The sequence below is a fragment of the Mobula hypostoma genome, chromosome 14 (assembly GCF_963921235.1).
Source record: "Mobula hypostoma chromosome 14, sMobHyp1.1, whole genome shotgun sequence".
In the NCBI taxonomy this organism is placed as follows: Eukaryota; Metazoa; Chordata; class Chondrichthyes; order Myliobatiformes; family Myliobatidae; genus Mobula; species Mobula hypostoma.
Genome location: NC_086110.1, coordinates 4,927,479 through 4,948,971, shown reverse-complemented (window position 1 = coordinate 4,948,971; position 21,493 = coordinate 4,927,479). Strand labels below are relative to the sequence as shown.

The window sequence follows — 21,493 nt, the reverse complement described above, 5'->3', positions numbered from 1 at the left end:
TTCAGTCACTCCATGTTTCCGAAGAGTCCCCTTACTCGGTCTAGGCTCCAGGTCGGGCTCTGGGTCCACCTGCACCTCTTGTCCCAGAGGCAGAAGTTGGTTCCGATGGAGAATCGTGACAGGCCCATTCCCATCCTCTGGTTTCACCCAGAAAACTGGTACATTTGGCATCTAACTCTCCACTACATAGAATGTAGCCACTCAGCAGTCAGCCAGCTAATACTTCCCAGGTAGCCCCAAATTCCTTATGAGGATCCGGTCTCCCGGCATGAACCTCATCTTTTGATCATACCTCCTGTTATTTCCTTGATTCTGCTTGGCAGCCGCGACCTCAGCTAATTCATAAGCCCTTTTCAGCTCCCTTCTCATATCAGCCCATACTTCAGATAAGTCTTCGGTGGTGGGTCTTCCTCGCCAGTCCCAAAACAAATGTCGATGGCAACCTCGCCTCGTGCCCAAACATCAAAATTTGGTATGAGAGGGGGGGCTTGAAGCAACATTTATTGGGTGAGGGATTGGGAAGCTGGATTAATATTGATGGTGAAATGAGGGTTACAATTGTCATGTACCCCGTGACGGGGATAAAGAACCAGCAGAAATAGAAACCACTTTGGAGTCCAGTATTGCTATAACCTACTAATATTTATTAGTAACTACGCAATACAGTAATATGAATGTAGATAAATCAAACAGGTTAGCAATGATTATATATAAAAGTAAGTGTGGAATATATATGTATGAAAAACCAAGCTTCTTTAAGTCTAGGGGTAAAAAGATACAGTCTTACGATGTTGAGGAAAGTTCAGTTCAGTTCAGTTCGTGGTATTTAGTTGAGTAGTGATGGAGAGAGAGAGAGAGAATGAGTTGAGTCTTCAGGTGAGCTGATGCCGTTGATCTTTTCGTCGTCCTCCGAAATCCTTTACAAGTCACCGACTGTGACTTTAACCAGGGGGACCGGTCTTCTGTGGTGGAGCTATCACCCCGGCAAGGGTGGACACACAGACAACTCCCCACCAGTCAACCCCTTCTCCTCAAACTGGAATAGTAACTTGGATCAACCCACCTGATCAATCTTCCAAAACCCACTTTCTCTGTGGGCACAACAATGCTCATTCAGATCATGTGTCTGAGGTCTGTATCATCTGACCTCCCATTTATTTCACCAGGCTGAGCATCACCTGCCATTCAAAGAGTCCCTCTTTCCTTTGTCGGTAAAGAAATGCACAAGCAGGCAACAAGTCCTTGAAAGTAACATCAATAATGTCCTGTCGGTCACCATAGCAACCTTCGAGCTGCTCGGTGCTGTCTCCAACTCCAAACTCAGTAGAAATCCAAAGTTACTTCCAATGCCTTAAAGTGATAACATAGAAACATAGAAAATAGGTGCAGGAGTAGGCCATTCGGCCCTTCGAGCCTGCACCGCCATTTATTATGATCATGGCTGATCATCCAACTCAGAACCCTGCACCAGCCTTCCCTCTATACCCCCTGATCCCCGTAGCCACAAGGGCCATATCTAACTCCCTCTTAAACATAGCCAATGAACTGGCCTCAACAGTTTGCTGTGGCAGAGAATTCCACAGATTCACCACTCTCTGCGTGAAGAAGTTTTTCCTAATCTCAGTCCTAAAAGGCTTCGCCTTTATCCTCAAACTGTGACCCCTCGTTCTGGACTTCCCCAACATCGGGAACAATCTTCCTACATCTAGCCTGTCCAATCCCTTTAGGATTTTATACGTTTCAATCAGATCCCCCCTCAATCTTCTAAATTCCAACGAGTACAAGCCTAGTTCATCCAGTCTTTCTTCATATGAAAGCCCTGCCATCCCAGGAATCAATCTGGTGAACCTTCTTTGTACTCCCTCTATGGCAAGGATGTCTTTCCTCAGATGAGGGGACCAAAACTGCACACAATACTCCAGGTGTGGTCTCACCAAGGCCTTGTACAACTGCAGTAGTACCTCCCTGCTCCTGTACTCGAATCCTCTTGCTATAAATGCCAGCATACCATTCGCCTTTTTCACCGCCTGCTGTACCTGTATGCCCACTTTCAATGACTGGTGTATAATGACACCCAGGTCTCGTTGCACCTCCCCTTTTCCTAATTGGCCACCATTCAGATAATAATCTGTTTTCCTATTTTTGCCACCAAAGTGGATAACTTCACATTTATCCACATTAAATTGCATTGCCATGAATTTGCCCACTCACTCAACCTATCCAAGTCACCCTGCATCCTCTTAGCATCCTCCTCACTGCTAACACTGCCACTCAGCTTCGTGTCATCCGCAAACTTGGAGATGCTGCATTTAATTCCCTCATCCAAGTCATTAATATATATTGTAAACAACTGGGGTCCCAGCACTGAGCCTTGCGGTACCCCACTAGTCACTGCCTGCCATTCTGAAAAGGTCCCGTTTATTCCCACTCTTTGCTTCCTGTCTGCTAGTCCAACTGTCAATCTTGGTCTCTCTAATGATAAATGTCTCTCTCTGTCTCTCTTCACTCAGTTAATAGGGGAACTCCTGGATCCCCTCACACAATGATGTTGTGGGATGAAGTAAGGAAGCTGGTATGGAGCCGATATATTGACTGGCTTGGCCAAGTTCTGTGCTGCAGTTTTCTATACAATTCTGTCTATCTGTTTTTAAAATATGTAGTTATTAAACTGAAATTAATCTTGCCTGAGAGCAAGTGTTTCATGAAAATAGCTATTCATGTTGTGTATGACAGTTGTGTTCAGTTTAGTTTCCCCACATTTAACATTGACTACCAATGCTGCTATTGCCAAGGGAAGATTTCTATAATAGTGGTGCGGACAAAGTAACTTCTTTCAGTTTAAAATTTTAGTATATTCTCTCTGGGCGGATGATTTGTCCAGTGTGCTGCTACACTACACTTCCTGACTTAGTTATCTTGACTTGAACAGCAAATGAGTTGCTGCAGGAGGGAGAAATGAGTCAATCTGGGTTTCTGCTACTGTTCATTATTGGGGACATCTTTACAGAGAGTGCATACAGTATTATGAACCTCAGGTATAAATGCAACTGGACTGTGATGGCCCATAATCAAACAGCCTGTAAAATTCACCAGCTGTGATTATATAAATTTATAATCAGGTAGGTAAACCACTGAGGGTTTATAACTCACCTAGATTCAGTGCCTTATGAAGAGGTTACAAAATGGAGAGAGTTTGCTTAGAGCTCACAATATAATTAGCATTAAAATATTTCATTGTAAATTCAATATTTGTTCATTCAGGTTCAAGTTCATTTTATTGTCATTCAGTCATACAGATGTACACTGCCAAACAAACACTGTTCCTCTGGACCAAAGTGCACAACAGAATACATATAACTCACCACACACAACATAAAGTAATATAACTACAAATGAAATTAACAAGTAATAATGTGCATATAGGACACAAGTTAAAAAGGTAACAGTGTGGTACTTCATACTGATGAGACCTAGGTGGTGGCAGGGAGTTCAGTAGTCTTACTGGGGGGAGAAGCTGTTTCCCATCCTAACAGTTCTTGTCTAATGCCAAGGTAGCTTCTGCCTAATGGTAGGGGATCAAAGAGACTGTTTGATGGATGGGAGGGGTCATTGATTATGCTAAGGGCACTGCATATGAAGCACTGCTTATAAATATCTGTGAAGGATGGAAGAGAGACCCTGATGATCCTCTCAACAGTCATCACAATCCTTTGTAGGGTTGTATTTGGTGCCAAAACCCCTTTACCTTGTCCTTCCTTTGAGCCCTATGTTAACAGTGAGCAGGAAATGATGGTATGCCTGGGGTATGGTTTGATGGGTTTGCTCCAGGAGTGGAAATATATAAATCAGGCTCACTGGTCCATGGTTTGGGGATTGGAACAAGGACTGGCACTGGAGAAACATTTAATTATCTGTGCTCACAGAAGAGGAATGGCATATGTTGGTGGGCTGATGTCATCCTTGGAACAGTTTTATGTAAGAGTCAGCGACTGGAATGGAAAAATCACAAGGAAGCAAGTCTTACTCTCCTAGTGTCTAACCATAGATAGCTGAGGAAGCATTTTGCAAATGGCATTCTTCTAACTAGGCACAACAAGACAACAGGAGGACCCTTACGTTAACTCAGAATCTAGACTGACTAATCCAAAATGGTGAACATATCAAGGACCTTTTGGATAAGCACATTACTTAAAATTATTATATACCTATTTGTTCTAGACCCAGGCTGCCTGTCCAATTGGAGTGGCCAGTCTTCCATTCTATGATCAATAATATTGGAGTCAGTTGAGTGCCTTCTTACAGTGTGTTTGTGGATAAAGCCATGAGAATTCCAGATAAGAAGTCCCAGTTTCGATCCGTGGTGCATGCCAAAGCCCCAGTGTAGGAAAACATAACTGACATGATATCAAGACTTGACTTAACCATCTATAGTGGAATATCCCTGCTGGCCATTTTCATGACCAACAGAGTCCTTACATGAGGGAGATACTGCTGCAGGTAGAGATGGCAATGAGGTCAGAATCCAAGACTTATAACAAAGACTTGAATTAATAAACCTACTCTTCAGAGATTCAGGATTCAGCTTCTCTTGACTTGCCCATATCTCTTTTATTTACAGCACCTATGCGCCTGTCAAACAATTTCTACGGGTGGATAAAGAAAAGGTGAGTCAGGGTCTGCTGATGGTCTTTTATATTGGATGGTATGGACCAGATAGAGGCATCTCCTAGCAGGGCTTAAATCTCCAATGATCTCTGAATGGTTGGCAGCAACAGAAAGGGCTTGGAACTATTTAAACCAGATTTCCTCCAGTTTCATTTGTGCTCTGGCAATACTCTTCAGATTTTACAAGTTTGTTTCAAGATTATTTATTGTTTGATCTCATTCTTAGTACAGAAGTGTAAAAGAGAATGAAATGTTTTGTTACTCTGGGTCCAGTACAGCATTAGAAAAAACACAACAAAAACACAATAAATACGTATAGGTATAGAAATAATTCTCTAAAACACAGTGTGCAATACGCATATACTGATTGTATGTGGGTTCAGTGATGCTAGGGGATGTGGATGTAGTGGTGGAGTGGGTTGATGGGTGGCAGCTTAGGGGGAAACAACAGTTTTTGAGTCTAGTGGTCCTGGCAAGAATGTAGTGAAGCCTTACATTCAACCAAACTGAAATAATTACTTGAGTTTATGAATTAAGAATTGTAGGCATCAATATTTTGGAAGACATTCTGCATTTACATAGGTGAAGAAGCAAATAATGGAATATAGAGATTTATAAAAATGTTTGATTGTTCAGTCTTTCAATTCTCATCTACCAACTGTATGCAGCTTAGCATACTCTAGTTGAGGTCCATGGAATAATTTAATGACGAAGTGTGGACCTTCTGTTCTTAAAAATACAGGGGGTATTAAACCAGCAAGGCTCCTACTCATAGTTCCCAGGTAGAATTTCATTTTCTTCCTCTAACAGAGTCAAAAGGACAGTAGCTTGTCCCAGTGCACCACCCAGTGCCCTGTTTCCAGCGGCTGCTTACTCTGAATAAGTAACAGCTTAATGTCAGTAGTAGTGGGTTTTACATCACCAGAAAATGGATTGCCGATTTCTGGGACAGAATTTCAAGGCAATAGGAAGAATATTTGGGCTTTCAGGAACCTAGGCAGAAACTAAACAATGGCAACGGGGCTGAGAGCTGGTTAATGCTGCCTCGGTCTTTGAAGGAGTAAGACAGGTTCCTGAATGTGAAGGGAATCATTCTGCAAGCAGAGAGAGATCCACTCCTAAGCTTGTAGGTTGGCCATTTGTAGTACATGCCTGGGGCAGGTTAAAACTCAGCAGTAAGTTTAATTTTCACTTTAATATCTGGACATTAAATTGATCAAAACAGAATATTAGTCTCAATGAGTTGGCAAGGTGAAATTCAACCCTTGATCTTAACCCCAGACTCTTAGATTTCCCCACTTCCTCACACATCAAATTTTTGTCAATCCCTCTAAAATACATAGTTTGCTACTATTCCTGAATGAATGTGAAACATGTTTGCCTGTGTTAGTAATTTTAGTAAACCTGAAATATAAATACTTGGGCTGTTGATTTATGTTCCAAATGTCATAGCACAGAGCTACTTAGCTGGCACAGTGCGATAGTTCATAAAGCCACTGCTGCCCAATTCCCAAGACTTTGGTTAAATCCTATCCTTTGGTGCTGTCTGTGTGGTGTTTGCACATTCTTCCTGCAACTGCATGAGTGTTCTTCAGCTTCCTGACTTCCAGCCACATCCCAAAGACATACAGGTTGGTGGGGTAATTGACTGGTGCAAAGTGCCTCTCTAGGTGAGTGGTAGAACCTGGCGAGGATTTAGTAGGGAGAATAAACTGGGCACAATGGTCAGCATGGGCTTGATGGGCTGAAAGGTCTCCTTCTGGGCTGTCTGACTGCATACTGAGTGTAAACCCAGTTTGTAAGCTCAGCAGGTGATGGTTAATGCTATGGTGGTGTGCGCAGACAGGGATCAGTAATCCTGCTGGAAAGCACGGAGAATGACTATTGCTGAAAAGCCAATGCATGAAGGGAGTTTACAGTGGCCCATTAATCTACCAACATGTCCATCTTTGGGATGGGGGAGAAAACTGGAGCAACCAGGGTAAACCCACCTGATCAGATGCTCCTTCAGGTTGAGCCCAGGTCACTGGAGCTGTGAGGTACCAGATCTATGTGCTGTACACGGCACGTCCGTGGTGCTGCTCTAGGGAGCTCAGTGCTACGATAGGTGGAGCATTTGTCAACAGCCCAAATACTTTAGATTCAGACCTTGCTGAAATTACTAACAGACAAGAAACATGTGAGGGAGGCGATTCAAGGGAAATGTGTGGTGTATGTTTTCAACACAGAGAGTGACGGATGCCTGGAATGTGCTGCCAGTGGTGGTGCTGGAGGCAAGTACAATAGAGGCAATATTGGGAGCGTTTCTTTTCATGTTCTACGTCAATGACTTGGATAATGGAACTGATGGCTTTGTGGTTAAGATTGTAGATGATACAAAGATAGGTGGAGGGGCAGGTAGTGTTGAGAAAGCAGAGGTGCTCAGGCAGATTAGGAGAATGGGTAGGGAAGTGGCAAATGGAATACAGTGTAAGCATGTGTAGAAGGAATAAAGGTGACATTATTTTCGAAAAGGGGAGCAAATTCAGAAATCAGAGGTGCAAAGGAACTTGGGTGTCTTTGTGCAGGATTCCCTAAAGGTTAACTTGCAGGGTGAGTTGTGGTAAGGAAGGCAAATGCAATATTAACAGTCTTTTCCAGAGGACTAGAATGTAAAAACAAGAACGTTATGCTGAGGCTTTACAAGGCATTGGTCAGACCACACTTGGAGTATTATGAGCAGTTCGGCTTCTTATCTAAGAAAGGATGTGCTGGCATTGGAGAGGGTCCAGAGGAGGTTCACAAGAATGATCCCTGGAAATGAAGGGGTTAATGAAGCGTTTGATGGCTCTGGGCCTGTACTCGCTGGAGCTTAGAAAAATATTGGGTGGGGGGGAGAAAATCTCACTGAAACCTATCAAATATCGAATGGCCTAGATAGGGTGGATGTGGAAAGGATGTTTTCCTGTAATGGGAAAGTGTAGGCCAGAGGACACAACCTCAGAATACAAGTATGTCCCTTTAGAACGGAGATGAGGAGGAATTTCTTTAGCCAGAGGGTGGTGATTCTGTGGAATTTGTTGCCACAAACAGATGTGGTGGCCAAATCATTGGGTTTATTTTAAAGCAGAGGATGATAGGTTCTTGATTAATAAGGGTGCCAAAGGTTACAGGAAGAAGGCAGGAGAATGGGGTTGAGAGAGCTAAGAACTCAGCCAAAATGGAATAGGTGAGCGGACTCGATTTGTTGAATGTTCTAAATCTTATAGTCTTATGGCATTTAAGAGATTCTTAGACACATGGTTGTGCAGAGAATGGTGGGATATAGGCCACATGGAGGCAGAAGCAATTAGTGAAATTAGGCATTGTTAGCTTATTTAATTCAGCACAACATCATGGGCCAAGCAGTCTGTTCCTGTGCTGTACTGTCCTGTGTTCTATTTATTGGGCAATAGCAGCACAAGGAATTAAACAGACAAAGTGTGGCCATTTGAGCAATGTCTTAGTCCACCGATGGCACCTGAAGAACTATTACTGCAACAGAACTCAGATCCTGTAAGAGGCAGTGAGGAAAGTTGACAAGTAATTTGTCCTTCACTACTAATGCTGTTTAAAACTGCTGTTTATAGTCTAACCCCCTGATCTTCACTCAGGTGCAGATCTACAACCCAGCATTCTTCAAGTATATCCATGACAAGTGGACAGAGCATCACGGGAGATATCCGTCCACTGGAATGCTGGCCCTGTTCTTTGCTCTCCATATCTGTGATGAGGTAAGTGCCTCACATGTGGAGCAGAGATTCTTTGCAACTCTGAGGCTAATTTGAAGGGACAAGGGCTGAAGTGTCCTATGCACCAATCTGAAAGCAGTGATGAAATGGCACTGAGCCTGAAGCAGATGTGAAAAGGGGAAGACCAAATGAGTAGATGCCCAACTCAGCACATCTGCGAAAGGATGAAACTAAGACTGAGATAATTGTTTATATTGATATAAACGTTCAAAGGTTCATTTATTATCAAAGTATACAACTCTGAAATTCTTTAGTTCTCTGAGTAGCCATTAAATCAAGAAAGAGAAAGAAGGTAGCATGATCATCGGCCCCCTAATTCCACCTTCCCGCAAAAAAAAACAAAAACAGATCAGGCACATCAACCCCCAAATTCCTCCGCCCACACAAAAAATCAACACAATGGATCAAACCCCTCCCCGCACAAAAAAAAACGAGGAGATTGGACGAAAAAACACAGAATACAAAAACTTTAAGATGGAAGAAAAGGGTCTATAGTCAAACATCCACATCAAAAATGCATAAAAGCACTCCAGGCCCAGAGGCAGACTTTCCCCTCTCCGGTTCAGAGTGATCAAAGGACAGGCAGCTGGCACTCACCCCTGCACACTCGTTTTGATGCTTAAATCCCCCTCATTGCTTTAATCGGCAAACTGGAGCCAAACATCGTCTTGTGCTCCATCCTGCAACCTGCCCACCACGAGGTTTGTGTACGCTGCCTCTGCCTCCAAGAATCCTCTCGGAGACTGGAGAGCACTGGAACACCCCAATCCCCAATGATCTCCAAATTTCCACACTCGCCTTGATGTTTCAGTTTCTCTCACTGCTTTAGTCGGTGAACAATGGACGCTCTAATTGGTGAAATGGGGTCAAACATTGGCTCACACACCATCCTGCAGCCTCCTCACCACGAGGTTCACTCACGTTGCTTCTGCCTCCCAGAATCCTCTCGGAGACTGTGGAGCACTGAAACAACCAAAAAATCTCCAAACAGCAAAACTCAGGCTCCAACAGTTCCATGATCACATCTAAGACTAGAAACAAACATGAAAGACATAAAAGAAGTGAAAAAGATGGTTTCATGATCTGTCTAGAAGATGTCAACCAAAGGAGCGTTGTGTGCAGTGGCCATCTTAACTGGTAGGCAGAGCACATAAAAAGTTAATGTCTGAAACCAAGGAGGAAAGCTCATTTGAAGCAGTGTGCAGTGTTGAAAAAAATAGAGGAAGGAAAAAATGCCTTGAGAAATTAGAGCAGGGATTACCTGGCAGCCAACATATATTTTCAGAAAAATTCCAAAAGAATTTTCCCAGATATTGAAGCTGTTTTCAATTGCACAAAAGGCTTAGTTCAGAGAGGCTCATAGACACGCATATTTGTATTGTTAGTGCAGAATAAAGAGAGACTGTTCACTTCACCTCGATGTAAGAGATTATTAACCTAGCTGTTAAAATCTCCTCCATGTACAATGTACATTCAGTGACCTCTTTATTAGGTACAGGAGTGGAATCTGGTGTGGTCCTCTGCTGCTGTAGCCCATCACTTCAAGGTTTGACATATTGCACATTCAGAGATGCTCTTCAGCACACTACTGTTTTAACACCTGGCTTTTTCAGTTGCTGTCACCTTCCTGTCAGCCTGAACAAGTATGACCATTCTCCTCTGGCCCCTCTCATTAACAATGCATTTTCGCCCACAGAACTGTCACTCGCTGGATGTTTTTTTTTGTTTTTCACACCGTTCTCTGTAGACTCTAGGGACTGTTGTGCTACTTCTTTGCCCATTCTCCTAACCGTCTAGTTCCTTCTGCAGCCTCCCTACTTCAACAACACTATCTCCCCCTCCACCTACCTTCGTATCATCTGCAGTCTTGGCCCACAGCCATCAATTCTGTCATCCAAATCATTGACATATGGTCTCAACACAGAACCCTGTGGAACATCAGTAGTTACCGGCAGCCAATAAAAGACTCTTTTATTCCTACTCTTTGCCTCCTGCCAATTTGCAAATTCTCTACCCATGCTAGTATCTTTCCTGTAATACTATGGACTCTTAACTTGTTAAGCCGCCTCATGTGCAGCATCTTGTCAAAGGCCTTCTGAAGATCCAAGGACACAACTCCACCTATTTTCCTTTGTCTATCCTGCTAGTTATTTCTTCAAAGAATTCCAACAGATTTTTCAGGCAACTTTTTCCCTTATGGAAACCATGCTGACTTCAACTTATTTTATCAGGTGTCTCTAAGTACCCCCAGATCACATCATTACAATCAACTCCAGCCTCCTCCCAACCACTGAGCTCAGATTTACTGGCCTGTGTTTTTTTTCTTCTGGCCCTCTCCCTTCTTGGAAGAGTGGACTAACATTTGCAATTTTCCAGTCCTTCAGACCATGCTAAGAGTCTATTGATTCTTGAAAGAAAGGGTGTACACCATCCAGTCCAGGTGAATTATCTACCTTTAGGCCTTTCAGTTTCCCAAGCACCTGCACCTCCGGCATACACTCTTCCACAGTGAGAACTGATGCAAAATACTTTTTTCAGGGGTCCGATATCTACTCTCACCTCTCTTTTACTCTTGATATATCTGAAGAAACTTTTGGTATCATCTTTAATATTATTAGCTAGTTTATTTCAACTTTTCCCTCTTTATGACATTTTAATTGACTTCCATTGGTTTTTAAAAGCTTTCCAGTTCTCCAACTTCCCACTAATTTTTGCTCTATTACATGCCTCTCTTTGGCTTTTATGTTGGGTTTGACTTCCCTTGTCAGCATGGTTGCACCATCCTGCCTTTAGAATACTTCTTATGCTTTGGGATGTATCTATCCTGCACTTCAGAATTGCTCCCAGAAATTCAAGCCATTGCTGCTCTCACATCATCCCTGCTAGTGTCCCCTTTCTAATCAACTTTGGTCAGCTCCTCTCTCATGCCTCTGTAAGTCCCTTAATTCCACTGTAATACTGATACATCTGACTTTAGCTTCTCCCTCTCTTTGCAGGGTGAATTTATGATCACTGTCCCCTGAGTGTTCCTTTACCTTAAGCTCTCTAATCAATTCCAGTTCATTGCACAATGCCCAGTCTAGAATAGCTGATCCTCTAGTACAGTGGTTCCACACCTCCGGGCCGCGAAGCATGCAGGGGTGCAGCGGTAGCTGGAGCACACCCAGCACATCTTTAAGAAAAAAGCCGAAATAAACAAGCTAATTAATTAGGTGCTGCCCGGCACGTAAATGTCAGCCCAGATCAGAGGTGATGTTCACTCCCCTTTCCAGGGTACTGGAGCCTTTAGCTGTTCCATTGTTTGGTCAATTTAAACACCAGCCCAGGCAGGCTGAAAAGACAGGGCTGTCAGGATCGAGGTGACATGTTGAATCTACACAAACTTCTAATAAAGTATAGGCACTGCTGTGCTTTCTTTGTAATGACAGTTATGTGCTGGTCCCAGGACAGATCCTCTGACACTTTACAGAGAGAGAAACGTCGATCCTTAATGCCAAAGAATTTAAAGTTATTGACCCTCTCCATTCAGTTCCCCTAATGAAGACTGGCTTCTGGGCGGCACCTAATTAATTAGCTTGTTTATTTCGGCTTTTTTTATTAAAGATGTGTTGGGTGCACTCCGGCTACCGCTGCGCCCCTGCATGCTTCACGGCCCGGAGGTTGGGGACCACTGCTCCAGTACGCTCAACCACGAACTGCTCTAAAAAGCCATCCTGTAGGAATTCTACAAATCACCTCTCATAGGGTCTATCACCATTATGATTCTCCCAATCTGCCTGCGTTATTGGAAACCTCCCCACGACTATGGGACATAAATATCTTCTAAATTTTGTTATTCGACACACTTCAATCTGTCATGAACCCAGTGGCTTGCTATGGAACACTGAGCTTCTTGGGTTTATGAGCACCAGAATTTACTAATCAAGGTCTTGATTGGAGTGGTTAAGCCCTTTTGTATTCGGTTAATCTGATCAAGTTGATTGAGGTGGTCACAAGTTTCTGACGTTCTTTGACTATTTAAAGAGGACTCTCAGTTAGTGCCTGAGGTTTGCTGGGGCAAACAGGCAGCTGAGTCGAGATGATTGTGCAGCTCACTGGAGAATGGCAGAGAGAGAGAGAACATCAAGGAAAGAGCCAAGCTGTTGAAGGAAGTTTTTGACGAGAGTGGAAGTGAACTAGAGATGGAGGTCGGCGGGAAAGAGGAACGGAATGGAAAGAGGAAGAAAGGAAAGCAGAGGTACGGGATGTCAAACTCTGAGGAGTCAGCAGATGATCAAAACAGGACAGCAAAACAATGGAAAGAAGATGAAATTACAGCAACTATAAAACTAAGTGAAGACGGGGTGTCATTTGGTGATTGGAACCCGATTCATTTGACGAAGATGCTCAACAAAATTATAGGCGAGATTAAAGGAGCAAAGATTTTACGAAATGGATCGCTATTAGTGATTTGTCAGGATAGTGCTCAGCAAGGCAAAGTGATAAGTTTATGTAAAATAGACGGCAAAGAAGTACAATGCTCAATACCCAACAATAGAAAGTGGACTAGAGGAGTTATTTCGGGGATACCAACAAAAGTTACTATGGATGAGATTAAACAGAACATAAAAGGAGCAAAAATTATTGAGGCCAAACATTTGAAAGTTACAAGAAATGGGAAAAAGTGTGATAGTTTATCGGTAATGATTAACTTTGATGAAGAGAGATTGCAACTAACGTTTACTTAGGGTATTTGTGTTATGCAGTTAGAATATATATACCACCGCCTTTAAGATGCCATAAATGTCAGAAATTCGGGCACATTGCGGAGGTCTGCAGAGGAAAACAAAAGATGTGGGAGATGCGCTGGAGAACATGAATATGGGAAATGTGAAGCGGGCGCTGGGCTGAAATGCTGCAATTGTGGCGAGGAACAGCGCAGCTTATCGAGGGTGCGTTTATAGCAAGAAGGTAGCTGAGATACAGTATGTAAAAGTAACTCAAGGAATTAGTTATGCAGAGGCAGTGAAAGAATTTGCTGAAAAAAAGGCTGTCAAGCAAACAAATACAGGGAATAATAAACTGATGAATTGTGAGGGCTGTAATATGAAAAATAAGGATACACTATTAATGAGTAGAAAGGATTTCGTATTTTTTATGGTGGATGCAATTAATTGTTCAGAAGTCTGCAGAAAAGTATCTTGGTATTAAAGGGATTAGGTGGGAAGAAGTCAAAGAAACGCTGAATGGAGGATCCAACAGTTCACAGGCAGGGGAGATGGAATCTTAATGGCAGTATATTTATCACAAATGGTCAAGAATTTAAGAAATATGTTTCAGAACTTAAGGAAAATTCTCAGATTTTATGGTTGAAGCCCAGGGTAAATGTGCAGAACTCCAACAACAAATAGAAGTACCTGACAAGAACCACTGTGAGTTGGAAAAGAGATTGGAAAATGGAGGAAATTATTACAAGGATACAAAAGGAAAAGGAATTTGTTGCAAAGTGAATTATCTACATTCAGGTTATAAAATGAAAACATGGAAGCAAATGAAGAAGATCTCCAAGGTCTCAGTAAACAACTGCAGGCTACGATCCAAGAAAAGGAAAACCTGAAAAAGCAGATAGACTTGGAAAAACAACAATTTTAAAAGTATAACGTGCGATAATTACTATTCTTTAACAAGACGATTTTAGTCTCACAAGTGACGCAGATGAAATCAATGTAATTGAGGTAATGCAACTACATGAAAACGTGACAAAATTAGGGAAGAATAGCAGTTTGTGGCATTATCTAATGAGAGCATTAAGCAGTCACGAGGAATTGCAACTACAGAGTGATGCTAATAGAGAACTGCAGGCTGAACTAGATTGTCTAAAGTAGAGAACTCCAGGACACCACAAGTCTAGCAGGTGGCGGTAATGCACTGAAAAACTGGTTGCCAACCACCATAAAACAAAAAAGAAGAAGAAGTACCTGAGGTTGGTCATTATGTCCTTCGGGGCTCTGTTGGTATTCTCACCGTGTCAGAGAGGATGATTTACCTTGTGGTGTCTTTGATTCTGACCTTTAACCTTTTGTTTCCGTCTCTTCCTGGGGATCCTGCCGTTCCTCCGCACTTGGGCCCGCTCCTTCATGAGTGCACCACGACACAACCGGTTTCACTGGCAGCTTGTTGCATGTATGCACCATACTCTGTGTGAAGAAGTTGTCCTTTGGGTCCCTTTCAAATCTGTGCCCTCTCCCTCCGGTTTTTGATTCCCTTTCCCTGGGAAAAAGACTGTGTGAATTCACCTTGTTATATTATGTTTTGCACATTGTATGAAGGCAGAAAGCTCATGGTTAATGGCTAATGTCTGTCATCCAGATCAGGGAATCAGGTTCATATTACACAGGTTCTATCCTGTCTGTACTTCTTCAGTGATTCACAGGGAGTTAGGATCTCTTCATCTAAAGATGATGCCAACACTGGGTAAGACAGCCCTGTCTCATCATCCTGCAAAAACATCAGATAAGTGACCAAATAGAAAAGGAAGAGGTCTTGGGCCTCAGTGGCAGATTTGATCGTTGGCCAAGGGGCAGGTCGGAAGGCCATTTTGTATTTGTAAGGTAATTGACTTGACATTGACTCCCAGGTCAGAAGAGCAGCCAGCAGTGATTACAGCCTTAAATTTGCAGCATCTACTGGGTTATCAATCTTAATCCCAGATTTTGGAACATAATGGTGCTATTCATTGCCAGGAAATGCAAGCAGTTTTGAGCAGGGAGAGCCCAGATTAAATGCTCTCTCTCAACAAGTGCGAGGCAGTAAGTGGGTTGTTGTATTTCATAGACTGAGTTTTTAACTGAGGTGAAATTGCACAATTTCAACAATACAGTTGCATGCGTAGCTTTGTCTGACTGGCAGAAAGTTGACACGGGATGGCAGTGCTAAATATGCAAGAATAAAATGGCATCTCAACCACCACAAACTCGTAGTTTCTGGATTCACGAAGGTTGCGAGCTCTATATGACAACATAGCTTTGAGAGAGAAGTCTTTGGTGTAGGCACAGGGAAAGCTGCTGTTGTACAGGTGAGGAGAAGGGAAGGGGTGAGAGGGGAGCCAGAATGGGAAATTGAAAAAGAGAGAAGAGGGAGGGGAGAACAAATACTAGAGGTTAGAGAAAGCAATGTTCATGCTGTCAGATTGGAGGCTATCCATATAGTATATGAGGTGTTGCTCCTCTAACCTAAGAGTGGTTCATCGTGGCAAAAGAGAGGGCCTTGGGCTACCATGTCAGAATGGGAAATAGAATTAAAATAGATGGTCACTGAGAAATCCCACCTGTTGTGGCAAAACAGAGCGAAGGTGCTTAATGAAGTGTTCCATCAGTCTGCGCTGGTTGTAGAAGAGACTGCAACTGGATACCATAGATGACCCCTACAGATGCTGGTGAAGTGTTGCCTCACTTACCCATGTTCACCCTCTGGAGCTCCTCCTCCTCCCCTTCCTCCCATGGCCCCCTCTCCTCCTATCGGATTCCTCCTTCTTACCTCTTCTCCAACCAACCACCTTCCCCCTCACCTGCTCTCACATATCACCTGCAACCTTGTACTCCTCCCCTCCCCTACCTCCTTATCCTGGCTTCTTCACCCTCCCTTTCAAGTCCTGCCCGAAACATGAACTCTTTATTCTCCTCCATAGATACTGCCTAACTTGCTGAGTTCCTCCACTATTCTGTGTGTTGCTCTGGATTTCCAGCATCTGCAGAATCTCTTGTGTTTATGAGTCGCAATGATAACCTTCGTTATGCCATGGGTCAATGGACCCAGGTTGGGAACCCCTGCTGTAGAGCATTCAATTGAAGTCCATGTGAAAGTGTACAATACAACTTTTGCATTCCTGTGTGTCCTGTGTAAAACTGACAGATCAGATTCTGCTAGCAGGAAGCCACAAAGGAATATTGCAAATTGTGAAAAGCTAGATCCAGCACTCTGAATGATGCTTCCACCCATATAAACATGTCACTGATGCCATTAACTTTGTATGTGCCTAAGGGAGCGCTGCGATCCAGAATGAGCGAGTTTACATTCATACAAATGATGTTTCCAATAGTGGGAGTATCGAGGACTAAAGGGCACAGATTCAAAATACAAGGATAATCGTTTAGAACAGAGATGAGGAGAAATTTCTTTAGCCAGAGGATAATGAATATGTGGAATTCATTGCCACAGACAGCTGTGGAGGTCAAATTATTGAATATATTTAAAGTGTAGGATCTTGATTAGCAAGGGCGTCAAAAGTTACAGGGAGAAGGCAGGGGAATAGGGTTGAATGGGAAAATAAGTCAGCCATGAACAAATGGTGGAGAACCAGATGGGCCGAATGGCCAAATTCTGTTCCTATGTCTTATGGTCTGATCCAGAATCAGCATAGCACAGAGCCAGAATTGTACTTCTGTAACATGACATCAGTGATCCCTAGTTGTGGTACTGAGCCACATGCCAGGAGAGTGCTAAGTCTGTCTGAACACATTGTCTCCCATTTTCAAAAGAAAGAGACCACATACATTTCCCACCTTTACCCATTGCCCATCCCTTGGGTAATCAAGTGATAGGACATGTAGTTGAAAGAAACTGCCAGATAGATGAGACATGATGCGCCTCATTGAGCAGTGATTTGCAGAGGTGCTTCCACTGCCTTATCAAATGTTCTTTGCCTCCTCAGGTCAACGTGTATGGATTTGGTGCTGATAGCAGAGGAAACTGGCATCACTACTGGGAAAACAACCGGTATGCTGGAGAATTCCGGAAAACTGGAGTTCACGATGCAGATTTTGAAGCAAAAATAATAAATACATTGGCTGATATTGGTAAAATCAAAGTTTTCCGAGGAAACTGAAAGGAAATGGATAATTATGCATTTGATCTTCTGAGACCACAACGTTCGCCAAATGGATATGAGACTGATTACTTCATAATCATATATATTAAACATTTTTTAATCATCTTTGAAAATCCAGGCAGAGCTCTGGAACAAGGAAAACAGAGCAGCTGCTAGTTTATTAATATTTTTGAAGATTAGCCCGCAGAAATGGCATTATTTTGTGGATCAATTTTAAGATGGCTGTCTGGTAACCTGGCGGGCACAATGTGCAATTTATTGTTAGATAATCTAGGAGTTACTAAGAAACAATTTTAATATTTGAGTTGCAAGATCAAATCAGGCTGAAACCAACTAGAATATGAGCCAAAGTTGAAGGGAGGGAGGGACAGAGTGACCCTCCTTTTAGGATAACTGTGTGTTTTTGGTTGAACTCTAGTCCACTTTCTTTGGACAGTTGCTGATTTGTCACTTTCTAAAGTGACAAATGGGTAACAAGCAGACTGAAGGAGTTTTAACATCTGAATCATAGGGAAAAAAAGCAACACAAGCCTTTCAGACATGCTAGTTTTACAAGTGCAGCCAGCAGTGAAACTATTATCCCACAGCAACAAAAGATCTGGATTTTCATGGCTCTCACAAGTCTGTGTTCGAGAACGAAGTGCAGACATACAGGATTCTCCTTTGGAGTGAATGGATTTGCGTCTCTGGCTTTTATTGCGAATACTGGGTGCGTGAGAGACCAGTAGGGAACACTGGGGCACAGAAATAGTAGGAACACATTTTAAATTTGCTTCTCCCAGATACGTACGCCATCTGATGCCAATTCCTTATAGCCTCTATAAGCAGAAATGTAAAATTCGTTATGATTTCCTCACTGTGGTGTCCGCAGCCCCACATCATGGTTTGCACATGGGTTTAAGAGCTTGGATTGCCGACTCTGGAGGATTCTCAGCGTACGCCCCACCATCACAATGAATCTTACTGGGGAGGGAGGCAGGAGTTTAAGCAAGGGTCTCAAGTACTTCTGGCTACTGTGTGCCACCAAGGGCTGGAAAGTCGGTGGGCACCTCAAGAAGCAGTTCAAGGGATATCTAGAAGGTCCTTTGGTCATGTTGTCAACTCCTGAGTGCAGTGCCGTGTATCAATGTTCACAGTTTCACTGGAACTAAATGAAGTCTAAAGACTTAGAAAATCCCCCATCTCGACATTGTAGCAACATTAGGCCATGCCCCCTCCGGGTACAAACTTTACATCTGAATCAGAATCACCAGCATGTGTCGTGAAATTTGTTAACTTAGCAGCACAGTTCAATCCAATACATAATACAGAAGAAAAAAATAATAAATAAATCAATCAATGACTATACATATATTGAATAAATAGATTAAAAATTGTGCAAAAACCAGAAGTAATTATATATTTAAAAAGTGAGGTAGTGTTCAAGAGTTCAATGTCCATTTAGGAATCGGATGGCAGAGGGGAAGAAGCTGTTCCTGAATCACTGAGTGTGTGCCTTCAGGCTTCTGTACCTCTTACCTGATGGTAACAGTGAGAAAAGGGCATGACCTGGGTGCTGGAGGTCCTTAATAATAGACGCTGCCTTTCTGAGACACCGCTCCTTGAAGATGTCCTGGGTACTTTGTAGGCTAGTGCCCAAGATGGAGCTGACTAGATTTACAACCCTCTGCAGCTTCTTCCAGTCCTGTGCAGTAGCCCCTCCATACCAGACAGTGATGCAGCCTGTCAGATTTGGAGAATCCTCAGGCAACATAAATAGGGGGAAAAAAACAAAACATTGAATCTTCTCCCTCATTTTTCCCAGCAGCGCATAGTGTAACTGCAGCACCACAGATGGATGAGAGAGGCCATAGGTTCTGTATGAATTGCTGGAAGCAACATTGGCTCCAAACCAATAGGCAGCTACAAGATACTTGTCTGTCCCTGATGTAAACTTGCAAGAACCACAGTATCGCCGTCAAGGCATGGTTAATAGTATTGTATGACTTTTGTTTATTAGAGGTTCTACATATTAAAGAAATTGTTAGGAATTACATTGAGGTTTTTATATTTGTTATCTGCATTCCTTTCCCATTAAAGAAAATAAAAAGGGATCCATTCCTCCTCAGCTCGCATTTTGAAGGAGGAAATGGCGTTCAAAAGTAAAGTGCATCATTGTGTCTTTTGCTTCTCGTTACTTTTTGCTCCATGTCCTGATAAGCACAACGAGAACCCTAAATCCAAAACACTGATACAATCTAGCACAGACTATTCTCAAACTCTTTCCAGAGATGGTGAGCCACCCTCTTCCCTCTGAGCATCAGATTCCAGAAAGATCTTCTACAACAGCTGAATATTTAGTTTTTGCTCTTGTAGTTTAATGAGCAAGAAAGGTAAGTGCTTGGAGGTGAGGCGACACTTCACCTGTGCCACCATTCAGGGCCCCAGACAGTCCTTCCAGGTGAGGCAACACTTCACCTGTGAGTCGGCTAGGGTGATATACTGCATCCGGTGCTCCCGATGTGGCCTTCTATATATTGACGAGACCCGACGCAGACTGGGAGACCGCTTTGCTGAACACCCACGCTCTGTCCGCCAGAGAAAGCAGGATCTCCCAGTGGCCACACATTTTAATTCCACATCCCATTCCCATTCTGACATGTCTATCCACGGCCTCCTCTACTGTAAAGATGAAGCCACACTCAGGTTGGAGGAACAACACCTTATATTCCGTCTGGGTAGCCTCCAACCTGATGGCATGAACATCGACTTCTCTAACTTCCGCCTATGCCCCACCTCCCCCTCGTACCCCATCTGTTATTTATTTTTATACACACATTCTTTCTCTCTCTCCTTTTTCTCCCTCTGTCCCTCTGACTATACCCCTTGCCCATCCTCTGGGTCTCCCCCCCCCGTCTTTCTTCCCAGACCTCCTGTCCCATGATCCTCTCGTTATCCCTTTTGCCTATCACCCGTCCAGCTCTTGGCTCCATCCCTCCCCCTCCTGTCTTCTCCTATCATTTTGGATCTCCCCCTCCCCCTCCAACTTTCAAATCTCTTACTCACTCTTCCTTGAGTTGTCCTGACGAAGGGTCTCGGCCTGAAACATCGACTGTACCTCTTCCTAGAGATGCTGCCTGGCCTGCTGCGTTCACCAGCAACTTTGATGTGTGTTGCTTGAATTTAGGTTAGCTACTGGATAAATGGTAGTGCTGATCAAGGCAGCTGTTGGAATCACTTTGTACATAGCAGCACAGACGGTCGGTAGTCCTTCCGCAATGTTAGTTCAATATATATGTCACCATATAAAACCCTGAGATTAATCTTTGCAGGCATTTACATAAAAATAACAGAATTTACGAAAAACTATAAATAACGAAGACTAACAATGTGCAAAAGACAAATCGTGCAAATGATAAAAAAAAAGTTAATTCTGAGTTGCAGAAGTTTTGAAAGTGAGTCTGTATGTTGTGGAATCACTTTAGCATTGAGGAGGGTGAAGTTATCTACGCTGGTTCATGAGCCTCTTGGTGATAGGGTAATAGCTGTTCCTCAACCTTAGGCTCCTATACCTGTCTGGTATGGTGTGGTCCGGAACTAAGGTTCCTGCATTTCCTGAGTGAAAAGGGCATGACCTGAATGGTGGGGTTACTAAAAGATGGGAGCTGCTTTCTTGTTTCAGTGCTCTTTGTAACTGAGCTCAAAAGTAGAGAGGGCTTTGGCTGTAGCAGACCAGTGGAATTGAATACTGCAGTAGTAAGTTAAATTAAATCGACATCATTACAGCAATGTTGGCCACATGCTCCTGAGTTCCAACAGATAGATGAGGGTTTAAGTTTGATTGTCAATTCATGACTCCACAGCATGGGAAGAAGATGGCTTCTATTCCCTAAAGAATTAATTCACTAAAGCCCTGTCGCTCTAGTTACTCATAACAGGGAATGTACAAATCCATAACAATTAAACATTTAGCAGGGTAAAATGCTTGGGCTGTTACTCCACTCAGCAACATGATGTAAAGTTGAACCCTTTACAATTACAATGTCCTGAACAATGGGAAATTTACATCCACGGATGTGCTGGGCTGTCCACACCACTCTCTACAGAGTCCTGCGATTGAGGAAAGTACCAGGCAGTGATGCAGCCAGTCAGGATGCTCTCAATTGTGCCCCTGTAGAAAGTTCCTAGGATTTGGGGGCCCACACTAAAATTC

The 21,493-nt window shown here is 43.1% G+C and overlaps 1 protein-coding gene across 3 annotated transcripts in view; it reads left to right on the top strand.

The window, feature by feature from the left end:
* The window catches only part of st3gal2 (ST3 beta-galactoside alpha-2,3-sialyltransferase 2), a 317,298-nt gene extending 297,726 nt beyond the window's left edge, over positions 1 to 19,572 (top strand). For 2 of the 3 annotated variants that reach the window (XM_063066609.1, XM_063066610.1), the window contains exons 5-7: positions 4,619 to 4,664; positions 8,298 to 8,417; positions 17,125 to 19,570. In XM_063066609.1, the coding sequence (XP_062922679.1) occupies positions 4,619 to 4,664; positions 8,298 to 8,417; positions 17,125 to 17,298 (340 nt within the window). In that variant the 3' untranslated portion in view covers positions 17,299 to 19,570. Of the gene's footprint in view, positions 1 to 4,618; positions 4,665 to 8,297; positions 8,418 to 17,124 lie in introns of all 3 variants that reach the window. The other variant, XM_063066611.1, reaches the window with a different exon arrangement.
* Positions 19,573 to 21,493: the final 1,921 nt, after the last annotated feature.